This window comes from Copadichromis virginalis, linkage group LG9, assembly GCF_057382275.1.
Source record: "Copadichromis virginalis isolate Kocher_CV1m ecotype Utaka linkage group LG9, C_Virginalis_male_GT1.1, whole genome shotgun sequence".
In the NCBI taxonomy this organism is placed as follows: Eukaryota; Metazoa; Chordata; class Actinopteri; order Cichliformes; family Cichlidae; genus Copadichromis; species Copadichromis virginalis.
This window is the reverse complement of record NC_140626.1, coordinates 29,484,263-29,503,987: the sequence shown is the minus strand read 5'-3', so window position 1 is coordinate 29,503,987 and position 19,725 is coordinate 29,484,263. Positions and strand designations below refer to the sequence as shown.

Below are 19,725 nucleotides of genomic sequence, written 5' to 3'. Positions count from 1 at the left end.
GCTGAAGGCTTTTCAGGGAGTTTTTTGGACATCCTGATAATAATGAATTACAGTAGTCCAGCCTGGAAGTAATAAATGCATGAACTAGTTTTTCAGCATCACTCTGAGACAGGATATTTCTAATTTTAGAGATGTTGCGCAAATGGAAGAACGCAGTCTTACATATTTGTTTAATATGTGCATTGAAGGACATATCCTGGTCAAAAATGACTCCAAGGTTCCTCACAGCGTTACTGGAGGCCAAGGTAATGCCATCCAGAGTAAGAATCTGGTTAGATACCATATTTCTAGGCTTTTCAGGGCCGAGTACAATAACCTCAGTTTTATCTGAATTAAGAAGCAGAAAGTTAGCGGCCATCCAGGTCTTTATGTCTTTAAGACATTCCTGCAGTTTAACTAATTGGTGTGTGTTATCTGGCTTCATGGACAGATAGAGCTGGGTGTCATCTGCATAGCAGTAAAAATGTATGCTATGTCTTCTAATGATGCTGCCTAAGGGAAGCATGTATAATGTAAACAGAATTGGTCCTAGCACTGAACCCTGTGGAACTCCATAATTAACCTCAGTGTGTGAAGAGGACTCTCCATTTACATGAACAAACTGGAGTCTATTAGATAGATATGATACAAACCACTGCAGTGCAGTACCTGTAATACCTACAGCATGTTCTAATCGCTCTAATAGGATATTATGGTCAACAGTATCGAATGCTGCACTAAGGTCTAGCAGGACAAGCACAGAGATGAGTCCACTGTCAGAGGCCATAAGTGTTAGGATGCCTGGGTCGTCGACCCAGGGTTTTTGAGTTTATGATATTATTTATACTGTCTAGTTTTTGGTTTCTTTGAGTTCTGTCTTATGGCTTAGGTCTCTGTCTTCTTTAGTTGCTCTGTCTCCCCTATCACCTGCATCCCCTTGTCTAGTTCGCGTCTATGTGTATCTTAAGTTCCTATATCCCCGTGTTCAGTCAGTGTTTTGTGTCTGCCCTGTTCCCACGTCTCTGTTCCCTTTGTAGTGCCTGCTTATGAGCCTGTGTCTTTGTTCAGTCTGTGTTATGCGTTTCCTGTTTTACTTTGAAGGTCTGTGTCTTATCTCAGTGTGTTCAGTTTACGCTTCTTTGGTCTCGTCAGTTCTGATTTGTCCCAGCTGTGTTTCCCTCCTGTTACCCATTCCCTGATTGCTCCCTCTGTGTATTTAAGCCCAGTGTTTCTCTGTGTCTGTGTCGCGATCTACCGTTTACCAAGCTGTGTGTTCTGTCACTCTGCCGGTGTTAGTTTATTTTTGACCTTTTTCCCCAGTTATGTTATGTTTGAGTTCAGCATTAAAGCTGTTTGGGTTTAAGTTCTGTCTCCGGAGTCTGCACCTTGGGTCCTATTCCTGTTTGCACACAGCCACACCTAACAATAAGAAGATCATTTGTAACCTTCACTAAAGCTGTTTCTGTGCTGTGATGAACTCTGAAACCTGACTGAAACTCTTCAAATAAACCATTCCTCTGCAGATGATCTGTTAGCTGTTTGACAACTACTCTTTCAAGGATTTTTGATATGAAAGGAAGGTTGGAGTTTGGCCTGTAATTAGCTAAGACTGCTGGGTCTAGAGATGGCTTTTTGAGTAAAGGTTTAACTACAGCCAGCTTGAAGGCCTGTGGTACATAGCCAATTATTAGAGATAGGTTGATCATATTTAAGATCGAAGAATTAATTAATGGCAGGACTTCTTTGAGCAGTTTTGTAGGAATGGGGTCTAAAAGACACGTTGATGGTTTGGAGGAAGTAATTATTGAAGTTAACTCAGAAAGATCAATTAGAGAAAAAGAGTCTAACTTAACATCAATGGTACTAAGAGTAGCTGTAGATAATATTACATCTGTGGGATGATTATTGGTAATTTTTTCTCTAATGATAAAAATTTTATTTGTGAAGAAGTTCATGAAGTCATTACTAGTTAACGTTAAAGGGATGGTTGGCTCAACAGAGCTCATTCATTCATTGTCTCTCATTAGTACAGAGGATCTGTCCACCCCGGTAACTGCTGCCAGTTGCCTCTGTGTCCGAAGCCTCAATTAACACTTATCTAGTGAAATGTTAATATGTAGTGTGTACAAAAATGTTTTCTACACAAACAGCAGAAGAAATATGCCGACAATGGCCGTTAGGGGGTACAGTCTAAATGTAATGTGTTTGATCTAAAATGTGTTTGTCCTACAGCGGCTACCATAGCTAGGCTTATGCACTTAGATTGGAAGGTGTAAGAATACTGCAATCTGCACTCTACTGACATCTAGCAGTTATATGTTACACACAAGTTGTCTAAAAAAGAATATAACAACAGTTCATCTAAGGGTTTCTGATAACGAAGTGCAGGTTCTAGACAGAGAGGCAATTCTACGTCAGAATCTCTGTCAGAACAAGAAGCCTCCAGATGATCTGCACAGAAGGAGCATCAAGGTAAGTAATTTATGATGGATGAGCAGACCAAAACAACAACAAGCAAGGGAGCCAGCTTTAGTAACTGTTGTTAGTTCAACAATCCAGCAAAGACTGAACTTAAACAAGACAAACTACCACCTTAAGTGGTGGCCAGAGAGGAGGTGACTGGGAACAGGTGAGCTCATTGCCTCTGGGTGTGTGAAGCCAGGACATATTCATTTAAACTGTCTGTAAAAAGTCACAGATAATATGCTGAAATCAGTATGACACACCATCAGCTTGGTAGCATACTGACAGTAACCTTTATCAACATGTTATTATGGTAACTACTTAATTATCAACTAGCATAAGGTTGAGGCTGAGGTTGAGGCTAAAAAAAAAGAGCTAAAAAGAAGCTAAAAAAGAGCCCATTTGTATATTTGGCTATTGGAAAAATGATGAAACTGCAAATAAGCCAAAGAGATGTGTACCTAATTTTATGGCATGATATTGATTTTTTTTTTTAAGTGAAACTGATGGAACAACAGGTGCAGGAAAGGCTTCAGGCAAAAATCTTCTGGAAGTGTCCCGGAACGTCTGCAAAAAAGCAATCAATGCAATGGTTGTTGATATATTTCAGCTGAAACTGTTAAACTGATCAGCCCACAGACTGCTGTTAGCATGGTTAACAATCAATATCCCAGACGTGTCCATTCCACACAAAAGTGTTTATTTTTCAATTGCTTGCAATTATTTTAATCATGCAGAAGAGATTCCATCAATAGCTCCAAACCACAGAAATGTAGGAGTCTCATTTGCCATTAAAATGAAGTTACCTCAGGGCATAACCACTCTTGAGGCAGCTGACTGTTCTGAGAAAAACTGATTCACTGTTTCCTAAGTAAACTTGAGCTTAACCTTTAGAACAAAGGGCGCAAAGCAGTGATGCCCAATAATGCTTCACAGTATGCTATTGGTAATCAATGTGCCTATTGCTCAGCTTCTTCTCTCTCTCGCTTCACATTTCACCCTGTTTCAGACTGACAGTGACTGCCGTGGGCTCATGAAACTAAGTACAAGCTCCCGTGGTTGGTTTTATGTTGCAAACACACTCACACGATATAACAAAAGGCACCATGTCAGGTATTGAATAGTCAATGCTGCAGAGCGGAGCAGAACCCTTGGTTGTTCATGTGTGATAGTGCTGCTGCAGAGGACCCAGCTGGCTCCCACAGAGCTACATCACTGTGAGTGTGTGTGTGTGCATGAGAGTGAGAGAGAGAGAGCAAGAGAGAAAATATGTATGTCAGAGACATGATTGCATGTGTGTGTGTGTGTGTGTGTGTGTGTGTGTGTGTGTGTGTGTGTGTGTGTGTGTGTGTGTGTGTGTGTGTGTGAGTGTATACCCCTGTCAGGTTGAACAAATTCACTCACCTGTGATGTCCTCATTCTGTCTCTCTGTACAGCATCACTGAGAGTTCTCCTCTCAAAGGCCCAGGAAACACACACACACACACACTGATATCAGCCACGGGCAGGTGTTTGAGATCACTGACTTCTGAAGAGGATTTCACCTATGGCAATTTGAATGCATGCCATGTATTTTCACCTAAGTAATGAAAGCTCTCCCTAGCTCTCAGTCGTGTGTAAAGTCAGAGAAAAAGGCAAGGAACAGAAAGAAGGGTGGAGGGAGAGTGTCACACAAGTGTGAGAGGGAGGAAAAAATGAGCTGGGCGTGGAGCTCTCTATTTGTCTTTTCCTTTAGAGTTGTGCAGTGACTCTTCAGTTTTTCTGGGGCATCACAGCCTGAGCTTTGTTAGAATGACAGTGATGATAAATCCTGCAGGACACAAACTCCCACATACTTCACTGGAGACACTACTCTGATGATGTAAAGCTGCATTCTTCCATCTAGTGGTCACATATGTACGCACACTCATACGTTTGTGCACGTGTGCAGTGAAAAGCAAAACCTCATGTGCTCAGACTCACACACGTAAGGCACTGGCCTGCACTTAGAGCTGGAAGTAAGCATGATATAAAGATGACTTTCACTTGCTTCTATCACTGCAAGCACTGTAAGCTGCATTTAAATAGCAAGCACCAAATCTTCAATTACATCTGGGAATGTTTCCTGACAGTGAATGGCAGATGGAATAATCTTAGGTCTGAAGATGTTCTTAGATCTTCGATCTGCATGAAGCAGATGTATCTGCTCCAATGAACAGAGAAGAGCTGCATGGGGACTAAAATGTTTATTCTTTTTTGAGGTACAACAGTTTCTATGCACATTTGTAAAACATGGTGGAGGCTCTGTCATGGTTTGGCATGTGATTGACAAAACATGTGACAATCCCTTAATTTTTCATTGTGACAACAATCCCAAACAGTTCTGCAATGCAGTAAAGGCATGCCTGAATAGAAAAATGCATGAGTGGAACACTATCAGACACCAAAGTAGCTAAACTGATTAAAAGCCCCCACTGCTACTTAACTGGGCAGATCAATATAGAAGTTTAATTGATGTGATTAAAAGTGTTCCTTTATTATTTTGAGCAGTGTATTTCTAACATGTAAGTAAACTAGAAACTAGTATTTTGGTGTGTATGACAGTTTTGTACTAGAGATGGACCGATCCGATATTAAGTATCGGTATCGGTCCGATACTGACCTAAATTACTGGATCGGATATCGGAGAAAAATAAAAAATGTAATCCGATCCATTAAATATCACGAAAGCACCTCACAAAACTTGCAACACGCCGTAACTCACCTCAGAACGTTAGCAGTCGGAGAAGTATGCATCACGTGATAGAGCGGCTGTGGCATGCGGGACCTGTCGGTGGTCTGGATAGCATGTGGAGCTTCGCTAGCAACCCGGCATTTCATCTCCGACAAAGTTATCCCCGAGAGAAGTAAAGCAAGTGTGTAAGTCCATCTCTGAATGTTTGTAAAGCATTCCTGCCTTAAGCTTAACAAGCGATATATGGAGTGACTGCCTCTCCTGCTGCTACTTCAATCATGAAACTGCTTAACGATCAGCTGATCGGCTTTTCTGTCGCGAGTCCGTGTCTCTAGTTTGCTTTTGGCCCACTTTGCACCAGAAAGAGGAAACCAGCGGCTGAACAACAGCAGCACATTTAAGCTTGATCAGCTGTTGTTAGAATGTATTTAATATTACTTTCTACTCGAGGATCTTTTTCTATGTAGCTGACGGCTGTAACTGTGCAGGGGCGGATCTAGCAAAGTTTAGCCAGGGGGGCCGATAGGGCATGAACAGGGAAAAGGGGGCACAAAGACATACTTTTCTTTCTTATTCTCATTTAAAATGTCGAGCTTTTAATAAATAATTATCTGACACCCAAAGTTTTAATTTTATGTAAAATGAATAGAAGTCAATTACTGTATATAGTGACTATTAAGTCTAATATATATACCCTAGTAAGCTATAGTACTTTTTCCTTTGGGAAGGTACCATCTGTGCAGTCTGCAATTTTGTTGAAGAAAGATGTTGAATCTATTTAATATTTCTTGAAAAATAATTGATTTCTGTGCATTTTTTTTCACACTGCATCAAATTAAGGTTGATTACGTCGATTAAGCATCATGAGGTGGAGCGTGAGGGGTGGTTCCCTATTTTTTATTTTTTTATTTTTGTTGTTGCTGGGAGTTTGAACCCTATTAGTTAGGTTGCTTAATATTTACGCTAAGTACTCTTTAAAATACCAGAATAGGGAGGATGGTGTAGGTTTAAGTTTATTAGATTGATCAGTATTGCTGAACTATGAAATATTTTTTTTGTATACAGGTATAACAGAATAGCTTTAGTGTAGTTGTTGTTTTAAACTTGAGTATGAACTTGCAGACTTGCAAAATGCAGCAAGATATTTTAAAAAACAGTTTTGTTGATTAAAAAACACTATATCGGATTCATATCGGTATCGGCAGATATCCAAATTTATGATATCGGTATCGGTATCGGACATAAAAAAGTGGTATCGTGCCATCTCTATTTTGTACTAACTTAAAACATCTTTGCTTTAAAAGATTATCAGATATTTGTAGTGCAACTTTTCTGAAATAATTAGGCAAATTTCTATCCATTGGTCAAATGTGGGAAATGAAATCCTACAAATTGTCTCGCTGGCTGTTTTTGTCAGTCAGAATGAGTTTTCTTGATTTACAGCCAAAACATGTAAATTACACATCACAGTTCATCATTTTATCAGCAGACCTGTGAGTCCTGACCTGCGAGTGAACCTGTGAGTGAACTGCTGGCCTGTTGACTGGTTGTCAACAGCTTCCTTGGGGACTAATGTCCTGGCAGGAGTTGCATCCCACTTTGAGGACAAATGTGATGCTAACCATCTCTCCTCTGCCAACACCCATTGCTCATCAGCTGTGTGTGTGTGTCTACGTGCAGCAATACCAGTTGCCATCAAAAATATGTGAAAAACAGGTGTGTGATATGTATGATTGTATTTGCATTCAGTATGTGGGTGTGTACACTTTTGAGACTCATTCGAATTCATGAGTATGTATGGAAAGAGTGTGCGGTGAGCGCATTTCTGATGGTCTGAATGAAGAACACAGCTGCCACTTGACACGGCAATTATGCCATTAGCTTGATGATTGGCCTGCATGCATCACTGTGACCACTCCCTCTCTCTCTCCCTCTCACACCCACACTGTAATCATGTGAATTTGCATGTAAAATTCAGTTGCATTTACTGAACTCATCACTTCTCAGATAAATCCCACAATCCACAATGCTGTATTTATTTATTTTTATTTTAACCTTGATGCTTATAATTTCACGATGACTGTAAATTAACAGATGGGCAACCACCCAAACACCACAAACCAGAAACAGATGGATATTTGCAACTTTCCTCCTTGATTTATTTTATTTTATTATGTTTTAGTATTTACTCCGTTATACAACAGACAACTGAATGAAAACCTTAATTCTACTCTGCATACACCCCACCCCCCAAAAAGGGCAAGGGTTATACTAAAACATTGATGTTTTATGACATTTTTATTACAACATGCTGACGTCAGCTGCCTTTTATAACATCACCCTGATTTCTGACCTTTGGCCTATGACCTTGAAGCTTTACATAATAAAATTGTGTATTTTTTTTTTTTATCTTTACCCATATGACTGGAGCAGGCCTGGCTGAAATCTTTCATTTCTATAAGCTGTAAGATTTTAAGATATATTATTGCCATGTGGGATTTTGATAAATTTTATGGCATCATTGTGACATTGTAGGGTGTTGTACTGGAAAAAGCCTTGGCACTGTTGTGAAGTTTTAAGACATAAAGTGTTGTGGGTAATGTAACGTTTTTACTGATTTTTCACATTTGGTGTGACATTCAACTTGACGTTGACCAAACAGCTCAAGCTGTTTTTGGTATCTACCGTCACAAAAATCTGATATCTTAGAAACTGCGGACGCTCGGCCGCTAACAAACATGCAGGCAGACATACAAGCTGAAGCAGTTGCACGCTGATCGTTGCTTCAGCATCACAGTTTATTGGTGAGAAATGAAAACAGGCTGCTTCATTATAGACGATGACTGCTTACACTGCATTAGAGGCTGTGTAGGTGGAGATCTACTCATTTTGTTTCATTTATTTGTGTAGCCTGGACGCTTACTGCTTTTACAACATTTGCGCAGTAATGAGGGCAGAGATTAAATCATGAGCTCAATTAGATCTATGTCATGTTTACTCACAAAGACCTTCCTAATGATGTGCGGTGCTTTACTGATAGCTTTGCTTTCGTAACTGGCATTTCTTGCTCAAATAAATCAGACATACATTACCGGAAATAATAATAATAATAATAATAATAATAATAATAATAATAATAATAATAATCTGGTAAATCTTTTAACAACCCGAATACCTTAGTTGAGATTTTTACGACTGACGTCACCGCGCTTTTTACGGCTCCGCACGACGTCACCACGCATCTCTTCCAAACAATGCTCAGGAAAAAGCCACGTTGACGATCCAGACTTGAGTGTAGTCCACATTTTCAGGCAGAATAAAGCGGGAAAGGCTTTAAAATTGAGGCTCAGCTCGGTTTCCGCAGCAGACCCCCACATCTGAGCAGGCAGCATGTCATCGCCGCCGAAGGAGAAAATCGAAACCAAAGGCGGTCATCTCCCTGCAGGTAAAGCTCCCTGTGCTGTGGTGCTGGGGGTGTTTTTTTTAAGCCTGTTATGAATCTGAAGGCCTTTTGTTTGTGCAATGTCTCAGATCAAAAAAAGGAGAGAAAAGATCACATGATGGTGATGATTAATACTTATGCAACCCTTACACTGGCAGATGCCTTAGACTATAAATCGTCTGTGGTGTCCAGATTGCGTTTAGAATAATTTGCCGTAATTGTCTTTCGCACATTCCCCTACTTCCTGATTTGCGTGGGCTCTTGCAACATCACATTGCTGACATTGTAGCGATTGGTGAGGATCGCCGGCCCTTTAGAAAGGTTTTAGTTTCATTGTTGCCGCTAATAGCTGCTCAATGGCGGGCGGTGACGTGGAGGCCATGGGCTCGAGGCTTCAGCCATGTAGGCTGCACAGAAACGGGAAAAGGTGTACGTGGACATAAGCAGTAGCAGGCAGGGCAGTGGCCACAGCAGCTGCAGGACTGATAACACAGTAAGATAACCAGTGCACCTCGCACCCAACCTGTTATCAGCGGGAAGCTCACAACACACTCATTAACTTGTAGTGTGTGAGGCTGTCCGAGATCAAGGACAACCACAGAACAGTCGTCCAGCAACTGCTACAACCGACCTCTGTGCAAGTCACAGACATGATTATGTCAGCATGTAACAAAATTCTTAAAATTCATTTATTTTTGCTTCTTCAAACGCTGGCTATAAAGTCAAAAGGCCCAAGTCACCTAACTCTCCAAACACAACTAAAGTGGCTTTTTTAATCTATTTAAATTTCCTGTTTTGATAGTGAGACCTTGGACAAATTCTTTCAGCTGATCTGGCAAATCACTGCATACGTGTTCTGTCTCTCTGTGTGTGGGTGTGCTCCAGTAAAGGCGGGCGGTATGAGGATAGTGCAGAAGCACCAGCCAACTCCTGCTCCAGAACCACCGCAGAAAGATGACAGCGAGGAGTACATCAGCAGCAGGTAACGCGCTCGCTTTAGAGAAAGACCCGAGCAGTCGAGCCATCGCTCGGGTAGAGGGATCTCTTGAGGTGACTGTAAACCACAGAAAGTCAATCAAAGGACCATCGAAACCACCACAAAAGACCTACAAAGAGACGGAAATGGCAGAAGATATGTGCGACGTAGCCACAGTGACGCATAACTATCAAAGCGGCAGGCAAAACAAATACAGAGATGAAATGACTGCACAGATATGCAAAAACTAAGCATTGTGCAGGCAAAATGAAAGATGAAAGTGCATGATAAGACACTAAAGGGCTGCACGGGGATTCAAGATGAAACTAATGTGCAGTGTTTCAGTGGTGAAAGGCTTTGTCATATCATGTGTTTTTTGTGGGGGTTTTTTAATAAAACCTAAGTACACACACATCTGTTAGTCTGTGTGCAGCCTTTAACTGTGGTGATTTGTAAATTGCTAATCACAAACACGCTCTGCAAATTGCCAACCAAGGCATTTAGCGGCTTTCGCTTTTCCGTAAGGCTGTACTGTAGGCAGTTCCGCGGCAGACTTTTCATGTGTTGTCGCCAGCTAATTCAGTAAACAACATAATTACTGCATAATTACAGCATTAACTCGAACAGCCTATTCAGCAGTCGCTATTGTTTTGCCATAAACAGGCACGGTTTTAATGTTTTACATCACGCTGGCTCTGTTTGCGAGAGACAATAATTGTTCCGTCTCCGCATTAGCATGTTCGTCTTTTGTTGCTTGAATTGCATTGCTTGTGCTGAGGTCTCTCCGCTCTGCAACGGCGTCGTTGCAAGTTGCTCCTTATTTTCCGGGTAGCTGCGTGTGTCTGTCTTTGAATCTGTGCTTGTACACTCTCCTACATCTCCTCAATATTCACAAGGGTACGTCAGCTGTGTGCGTATCAGCACAGGTGGCATATTCTCACCACATATCTGTGTGTGTGCGTGTGTGTGTTAATAAGAGGTGGTAAATGGGAAGTGACAGGCAGTGCACAGCAGTGAGCAGGGTTCAAGAACATTGCCAACTGTCAGGAAATTTTCTGTGCACAACTTTCCACACGTACGCACACTAAATGACATATTGCATGGTCTTCATCTGCAAAGCTGGTTGGTTGAGTCTTTTCCTGTAATTCAAAGCAGGACTAGCATCAAGCCTGTCAGCACCAGTAAGTCATTTCCTGTTGCCGTCTTCTCTTTTCTGCCAAGATGACGGGTGGTAATAATAGAGAGGGCATTAAAGTTTAAAAATTGAGGCCAAGTATTTATCGCAAGTACAAAAAAGCACGCGGACTGCACTTTATACATGTTGTAGATGGTGATCGGCGCTATTCCAGCCTAACAACTATGTACTTCCTTAGTTTGTCATGTTGTTTGAGAGTATATAAAAACAAACTGCTTGTCACCGGTGCAGTACAAAGGATCCTTTACGATTCTTTATCCAGTCCTATTTGCATCATCTCCTTGCATCGCATCATGACTTTAGGACTTGCACAGTTAGAAATACACAAACAACAATATCTGGAATCTGCAGGCAAATATCTGGAATTTGCCTGCAGAGCTTACAGTGTAGAAAGATCACATCTTTTTGCACTAATTAGGAAAATGGAGCATTTTCTTCACCCTGCCCTGCCTGCTCTCGTCTTTTTTAAGTGCAGGTGCACGTTCTTCGTTGTGATCTAAAGATTACCTGTCAGCACATCTACAAAAAGAGAGGCAGAGTAAGTGCACTCACTAAATACAATCAGTGCAGCTCTCGGTCACACGCACTTCTGTCAGTCCCTCTTTGTGTCACGCTGATGGACGTCTAGCAGGTGGCTACTGGGTAAATTTTGTATTAGTTGCAGCCAGTGGAGCGTTTTAGTCGGGGGAACACCTGCCTCTCCCAATCTAGCTGAGATGGACAGATGAAGCAAGGAAAGAAATAGGTGGCTGGGATTATGGAGAGGAGAGGATTAGGATAGGAGGGGATTATTATTGTATGGTAAGGGGTGCTGTGGCAGTATGAAGATAGGAAAAAGGACAGGTAAGAGATGGAGAAGGGGTGGAACGAGTGGAAAAAGGCCAGAAAGGGGAAGCAAAAGCTGGCCTCCGAGCTGGAGCTTCCTGCTCCATAATCGTGTGAAAGTTGTTCTCGTAAGCCATCAGGAACCACTATGTAAAACATTCAGGTACAGTGTGATGTACATTACAAGAGTAAGAGAAGCAGAGAAGTTTAATAGGGGTGGAAAAAGTGCCACTTGGTGCGTTACGAACTTCTTGCACATCTTTTGGATGGGACTCTCAGCTGAATGTCTATAAACTACATGCCAGGTGATCGGCTTTGCGTCGGCTGCACTACAGGTTGTGGTGAGAGGGGGATATGTTCCAGAGACTCGGAAAAAGATCGACTCAGTCGCTGCACACATACACTGTATGCAGGAGCTGTGGTGAGACGTGCAGTAGGTTGACAGCTCATGGTGAAAAGTTGAGAGGAGAGAGAGGGAGATAAGGGGGAAGAGGAGGGAAGATGGGCAACAGGCATTAGTTTCTATGGCAACCAGCACCTCGCCCACGGCAACAAACTTCCTGCTCTGCTGAAGCAGAGAGAGAAATGGGTGGGGTAGAAGTAGCAGTGGCTTTAATGCTTAAAAAATAAAAAGGTTAAAGAAAAACGTCACGCAGATGGATTATTGCACATTTGACTTAACAGTTGAGATTTCTGACTCTCCGTCACTCTTTTCCTCCCCTGTTCCTCTCTCTATTTCCTCTAACTCTTCCCCTCTCCTGGCACTAAGCCTCCCCAAGATCCCACGCAGCTCTCTACTGCCCCCTGCAGACTCATCCTGCCTGTGAACGCGGCCACATTCCTCCTGCGCACAGAAAACCAAAAAAGAGGTCTTTGTCACTTTTGATTTCTCCTTCTCTCTGCCCTCCTGTCGTTCCTCTTCCCCGTGCAGATAGAGTAGATTACAAAGGTGTCAGTAGTCTAATCTGAAGGATAATGCTGTTGTGCGGGATCTAGATCAAGGTATCAGGGCTTGCCATGGTGTGGTTTTACTAATCTCTGATTAATAAGTCTTAAACTGAATGACTGTTATCTGTTTATCAAGTGTGACTAAAACCTGTCATTAGTGTTTGTCTGCAGCTGGTGATTATGCAGTGGCTGCAGACAGCTTGCAAATTACAGGGAAAATCGGAACCCTTGGCCCTGCAGTGAGGAGATCCGAGGCTGGGAGAGGCATTTGTTGGCACGGTTTAGGTCTGCTTGTTCCATTAGAGGGGAGAGTTGCTTAAAATCAATACAGAGCTGTTGCCTGTGATCACCTTTATGCTCTGATGCAACATGTCTATCTGGAAGGGAGTAGCCTCTTCCAGAATGGCAACACTCCCTTTCACAGGGCACCAAGGGTCAGCGCGTGGTTTGATCGTGGTTTTTCCCGACTCGGAATTGACATTTGGGTGGGTTGCATGACTTCGGATGTAAGCACAGTTGGCGCACTTACAGGAAAGGCGATGAGTCTGCGTTGCCTGTTATTTATGACCATTTGATTAAAATATACGTTGTGCATGAGAAAATCAAACCAATATTAACAATTTTAATGAATTATCTTAGAATTTGGCTAAAGCCTCTTTGAGTTGGTCCAAAAAACAAAACAAAAAAGCTGAAGTAATCTGACTTGTATGGTGTTGCCTTAACAGTCACCAGACTGGAGAAGACCTCCGCCGTCATCAAATGAAAGAATATCGTTTGGTAAAACATGTCCCATCACCAGAAAACGAGTGCCGAGGTGGATTTAAACTGTTCTGGTAGCAACATATTGGCCAAGGATCTAGGAAAAAAGCCACATTCCAGACGTGAGCGTACTCCCAAGGAGAAAAAAAACAAAGTTTTGTGTGTTTAGCCAGTTGAGCAAAAAGCTTATTTTTCTTTGAGTCCGATCAAAAACAAAACTCTTAAGACCTGAAGGAGCCAAATGCTTGACTGTTTTACAGCTTAACCCCCCACCACCACTCCCAGTTTGTCTAGACATGTCTTATCTGTCTGCTCTCTGTTGTTATGATGCCCTGATGCCAGGAGCAAGAGACACCCTTTGAAACAATATCCTTAATTCTATGCACTGACCTTTCTCTTAAATCTATTTTTTAAATAGCTCTCACTTTATTGTCTGTTGTATAATATTTCAGGATTTCACCTCAAAGTGCACATTGGAGAGGGACACTCAGTACACTGTGTCACTATATGAATACATATCCAACTGAGCATTGCTATTCACTTCAACCCAAGTGTTGCATCTGACTGTCGCTTCAGATGAGCCAGAAGGGCTAAAACAACTCCTGTGCATATGTTACATGTTTTTATTTCTACGTCTATAAATAGAGTTAACATCCAGGATAAACTGTTTGAGATGATCTTCTGAAAAGCACTTTTTCATCTTCACTTGCTGATTTACCCTCCACCTGCTCCCCAGCTAGCCTTAAAAAAACCTAACTAACTTGGTGTTGATTAGAATAAGGAACACTTGCGGTGCTAATGTGCTACGTTTTCAGTTAATTGAATTGCTAATAGAGAACCTCTCAACCTCGCTTTTTGACAAGTGGCTAGCATGGCGTAATCAATGATATTCGACGTATCTAGGCGTTAATGTAATACCGAGGTGTGAATTTTCTCATTAAGATGAGTGCCTAGATGTAGATCGGTAAATCCGATGTTTCACAGATGTGTTGGAAATCTGCAACTGTTAATTGGAAAAGTTGTGCGCGAATCATAAAAAAAAAAAAAAAATTTAAATAGAAAGGAGCAGATGGGTTGAAAATGTTTGTATTTTGACTGCTGAGGCTGCAGTTTGAAGTGTGTGTCCAAAACTTTTCATCTTTTTTCAATCTAAATTAGGCCGGTAATGAGGTAAGCTGTAAGCTGGACATGCTTGCTGCTATAGTTAATGTCCTTAAGTGGAGTTTTGAAGGTGGCTAACTTGACTGCACTTTTAGCCGGAGGGGTGACTATGCCGTAAAATTAGACGGCACTCGTTTGTCATGTCAAGGTCGATACTTACCTCGGGTTCCGCATTCCTCCTCCTCATCTTTTTCTCTGCCTCCATCCCTTCCCTCCATGTCTGAGTGAGCGCTCGCCTGCCTCTCTCCTTCATCCTCTTTTACTCTCCTCTAACAGTTTGTTATTATATAGGTATTTCACTCCCTGGGTCTCTCTGTCCTCTTTCTCCTCCTCCTTCTACAGTACTTTACCCCTCATCGCCTTTCTTTCCTCCCTGTCCTCACTTTTCTCTGTTCTCCTTTTTCTCCTTCTCCCTAAATCTTTTTTCTTCATCTTCATCACCAGGCTTCACTTTAGCTCTCTTTCTCTTTCAGGGGTTTAGTTTTCTTACTCCCTCCTCCCTTCCCCTCTTCCTTTCCATTAGAAGCTGTGAGCCTCAGTGTTTGGCCAGAATGAATGGGAGCTATTTAAGCTGCTGGCAGGTCCATTCGGGGTGTGTAGTATGTGTGTGTGTGTGTGTGTGTGTGTGTGTGTGTGTGTGTGTGTGTGTGTGTGTGTGTGGGTAGGTAAGTGGGTGGGTAGGTGTTGTAGGTTTTTGGCACCTTTGGGATGTTCCTTATTTATTTGATGTAGGCAAACTTATGTAAATGTTGGCATAAACTATATGCAGACAGCTGTGCTATTGACCTGTTTTTAAAAAAAATCCTTTCTAATTTCTCTTTTCTGTCTCCTTTGTGTTTTTTTCTTTAAAGTCCACCGAGGGCCCCTGTGATTGTGTCTGGAGTGGTTACAAAGGTAAGACACACATTAATACAGACCACCAGTGGTGTTGAAATAAGCATTATAATGTGGTTTATATCTGGGACAGGGGTTCTACAGGGACCATAGAGGCTCAGCAGAACAAGACAGAGAGATGGGAGAAAAAGCAGGGGAGGGAAAGAAAATCGAGAAAATACTGGTGCCAAATGAGATGAGGGAAAAGTGGCTTATCTGTAATTTATGAATCTGGTTTAATAAAATGCGGTGCCACCGTGCAGCACCAAAACCTTCTGCAAAAAAGACCACAGAGTTGAAGCTGCTTCTCTGACACACGCCCAATCAAAACTGGAAATTGCAAGCTGCACATTGACTAGTAGTTCACTTTACTGCAAAATGCTGGGTATTAACCACATATGGCTTTAACTGCATCGGTGCCAGAGTCTGTTTAGGCTTTTACAGCCTTGACCTGCTGCTTTGAAAAGCAGGTGAAGGCTGTGAATAGCTGTTTGTGTTTAATTCTTTTGACTGTATGTGTGCGTGTGTCTGTGTGAAAAGTGTCCTTGACTGGCTGGATGGCTTTGTTCCCCGCTTTGTGTGTGTGTGTCAGACCAGGCAGATTGTTTGCGGAAGATTGCAGTGATATCAGAAGGTGGCAGGCATCCCATTTATCCCCCGATCCTCCTCTAGCCTTCCCATTTGCCCCTATCACTGCCATCAAGCCCAGAGGCTAGCAGTGCACAAAGCCTCAGAAAAGCCTTTTAAGAGTTAAGTGAAACACTTCAGTGTGTGTGTGGTCTCCAGGGAGTTCCCCCCCCCCCCCCTTTTTTTTTAGCCTACAAAAAAATATGCCTTCTGGCTATGTACCTTCAATTTTTCATTCAGTAGCTGAATGTGTTTCTAAAATGCATTTTTTTTTATAATAGAACTATTACCAGGAAGTAAAGCATCTAAAGAATGACTAGCTGAAGAAGAAAGTAGAAAAAAAGGAAGAAATACCATTACAGGTCGAGCAATTATTAAACGCCCAGAGTAAGTTTTTTTTCAGACTTTGTTTCTTCTTCTTACCTGTAATCAGATCACACCACAAAGTCTTTTTCTGTACACACATCCCCCCCCCCCCCCCTGAAAACTGTCAAAAGTCCTGAAACATAAGGTTTACACCAATAATTCCAATAATTTAGTAGCTTCCAGAACCAACTTTAGCAAGAAAACCTTGAAATAATGGTTTTCTGACTGACCATCAGTCTCTGAAATCATTGTTGAAGAACTTTGCTTCTGGTCTTTGACATCTGCAGGCATTCAGTTGTGCACAGCTCTCTTAAGATCATGATGAGGCCTGGACCTCCTTGGGTCATTGCATCACCTTGATTTTTTCTTTTTCAGTCATTCTGTTGTAGATTTGCACCTGTGCATGACCCAGTTTTGACCTTCAGCTTTTGGACAGATGGCCTCACATCAGACTCTAGAATATACTCTGTGTACTTCAGTATACAGAGATGTTTATAGGTGACCCAGTGACTGCAAGGTGACCACGTCATATGGCTCCAAAACAAGCCCAAATCATCACCCCTCCAAATGATCACTGTGCTTGATAGTTGGCATGAAGGGTTCGCACTGATATGCTTTGTTTGGTTATCATGAGATGTGGTGCCATGCATTATGGCCAAACATCTCCACTTTGATCTCTCAGTCTAAAGGACATTGTTCCTCCAACATGAGAACAGGCCTTTTGGGCTTGATGATGTTTATTACAGACATTTTAATCTTTAATTCGATTAAATATCTGAAAATAGGCTACATTTTTGTTGATTGTTGGCATTGTCATTTTAAGAGATGCCAGTCGCCCTCACTTCTTTTCACAGCGTGTTGCAATAAGACAGTTAATTTGTTATATTCCCTCCTATACCTCTGCAGTAGGACAGAGGTATTCGTGGAAAAAGCTTTGAGCTTCAGAAGAGAGTGAAGGGTAATTGGAGGTTAATATCATCCACATCCCCTCGAGTCAACTCTGGAATTTTCTTTAAATAAAAGAAGTACACACATGCACACTTTGTGCGCCCACCTACACACAAACACCAGCTTGCTGGAAAACCAGTGCACAGCCACACGCGCAGTGAAAAAAAAAAAGCCCAACACATTAAGCAGAACGGATTGGGGTCAGGCGAGGATGGGGTGGGTGAGTAAAGTTCAGCAAGAAGCTCAGAAAGACAGGCTGTGTTTGTTTGCAGAAGGTTGATTAAAAGGGTTATATAAGTCCGTCCATGTGGACATCCTAAGAAATGAGGCTGTCAAGGAACCATGTCTGTTATTTATATGATGGCGTAACACTCACATATGGTAACATCTGGATGAACGAGAAGGCATCAGCAAATTGCCAGCTTAAATGAACGCAAAGATTTCAGATGGAAGAATTCAAATGGCCAGTAATCCAGTCAGTCACGCACACAGCAGTGGACTGTATGTGCTTTTCATTCTTACTTTGAGCGCTTAGTTTTACAGCTTTAATCGAGCTCACCAGCCACCATCAACCTATATAACTGTACAGTATATAAAATCTCCTATTCACACTCATGCCTGTGTGCAAGTGCAGTTTTATTGCTCAGAGAGCAAAGCACAAAGAGAAGGCAACAGCAGATGGAGCAGGTAGAAGAAACGGGACAAACTGAGCGAGAAACGAAACGCTGGCAGAGATAGAGAAGTAAGGAGTGAGGATAACAACAAAAGGAGGACGAAATCCAACTGTGATTCTCCCCTAAGTTGCTGATTAAAATTCTGTGACTTGATCCGATTTAGAGGAAGCAAGGCTATTTATGTGCATTTTTCTTGGAATAATAGATTAAACCTGGAGAGCAGATGAGTGCTCCATACTGTACCTGTCATGCATCTTCAGGGGGATCAGTGGGAAAGGATTTAAGGGTCCACATACTGTATTATTTCACGCAGGGATAAAGTACACAAACCTGGTTATGAACAGAGTTCTATACACACACATACATTTTTTCAGTCTTCTTTAGATTGTATATGTTGTTTTATCCTTACACTACTAGCCTTGTGGCTTAGCTTTTCTTTTTAGTTCAACTTTGTCCTCATTTGCTGTTTATTATTTACCGTTTTATGTTTAGGGTGATAAGGACTTCACCCCAGCTGCTGCCCAGGTGGCCCACAACAAGCCCCTGCCTGGTGTCCCCAAGCTTCCCCCTGCCCAGCACATCAACCAGCACATCCACCAACCCCGCAAGTGAGCCAGGCACCAATCTACAACCAAGCCACCAAGCTACTAACTCCACCAGCCGGCCTTCCAAATGGAACAGATAGGATGAAGACGGTTCCCCACCAGGCACAGATCTCCTCTAAATAAAAAGAGTAATCATACATTTTGAGAAATTAGTCAGTAACGAGACACCTGAAGTCAGTAACGCTTCAGTGCAAGTCCCACTTTTAATACCACTGCTGCATTGGTGCCGCTCTAGTAGCTTTGCACTCTCCTTTTGAAGGATTATTTTCCACTTGAATAAGTCTTAAGGTGATGTAAACCGGTGAAGTCTTCTTGAATTGTTCTCTTCTCTCTTCTCAAAAAAAAAAAAATCAAGTATAAACAGAGAAACCGATCTCAGATCTGAGTCTGTTTGGGGAACTTTGACAGCATCCAGTTAATCACAGCAACCTATCAATCAGCCTATTTAACCCAACCAAGCCCACGATAGGATCCTTTGATCTTCACAAAAGAACCAATCAACAAGTCAGGAGGTGGATCCCTGTTTATCAACCCTCCAAACCAAAAAAAAACCTCACAGAAAGCAGCTTTTGAGTGTATAATTCAGCAGCTTTGACAAGAGAAAGTACGACTAGCAAATTACATGACAGCAATAACCAATCGTTAGCGCATTAGTGCTTAATTGCATTCCATTTGACCTTGTCAACATATTATACATTAATGGTAGAAATGTCTAAAAGAATAAGCGATGTAATGTTTGATTGGCCTTCATTTGAAATTTTTGAATATATTTAAATATTACAGAAATGTTTGCTGTAGTGATGCCATTACCCAAGAAGCTTTTTGCTTATGCTTGATGTCATCAGTCAAAATGCTGACGAAGCTTCTGAGCCACAGTCGAACCTGTTGAGCTTTTATCACCGTTTCCTCCCAGTGTGACCGTTCTTACCTTTATTTAACAGAAAGGAGCCCCTCACAGTTGTTATCAGCCTCAGCTGTATCGGTATTTATCGTTTCCCACAAACGTAACCTGTTCACAGTAAAACTCTACCATCGGTGCCTCGTCGCTGAGATTTTGAAGATGCGCAGGCTCATCGGTCTCATGTTTATTTGTTGCAGAATGAAAGTGCAGCGAAATATGTAATGAAACTTAAAGAGTAGCACCGGCTGCGGGATGCTCTGTGACTGCATT

The 19,725-nt window shown here is 41.9% G+C and overlaps 1 protein-coding gene across 1 annotated transcript; it reads left to right on the top strand.

The window, feature by feature from the left end:
• Positions 1–8,384: 8,384 nt before the first annotated feature.
• Positions 8,385–18,932, top strand: dap (death-associated protein). The gene is made up of 4 exons (XM_085468655.1): positions 8,385–8,600; positions 9,483–9,579; positions 15,313–15,355; positions 18,442–18,932. The coding sequence occupies exons 1-4, from the start codon at positions 8,546–8,548 to the stop codon at positions 18,559–18,561; spliced, it is 315 nt and encodes a 104-aa protein (XP_085324781.1). The 5' UTR covers positions 8,385–8,545; the 3' UTR covers positions 18,562–18,932.
• Positions 18,933–19,725: the final 793 nt, after the last annotated feature.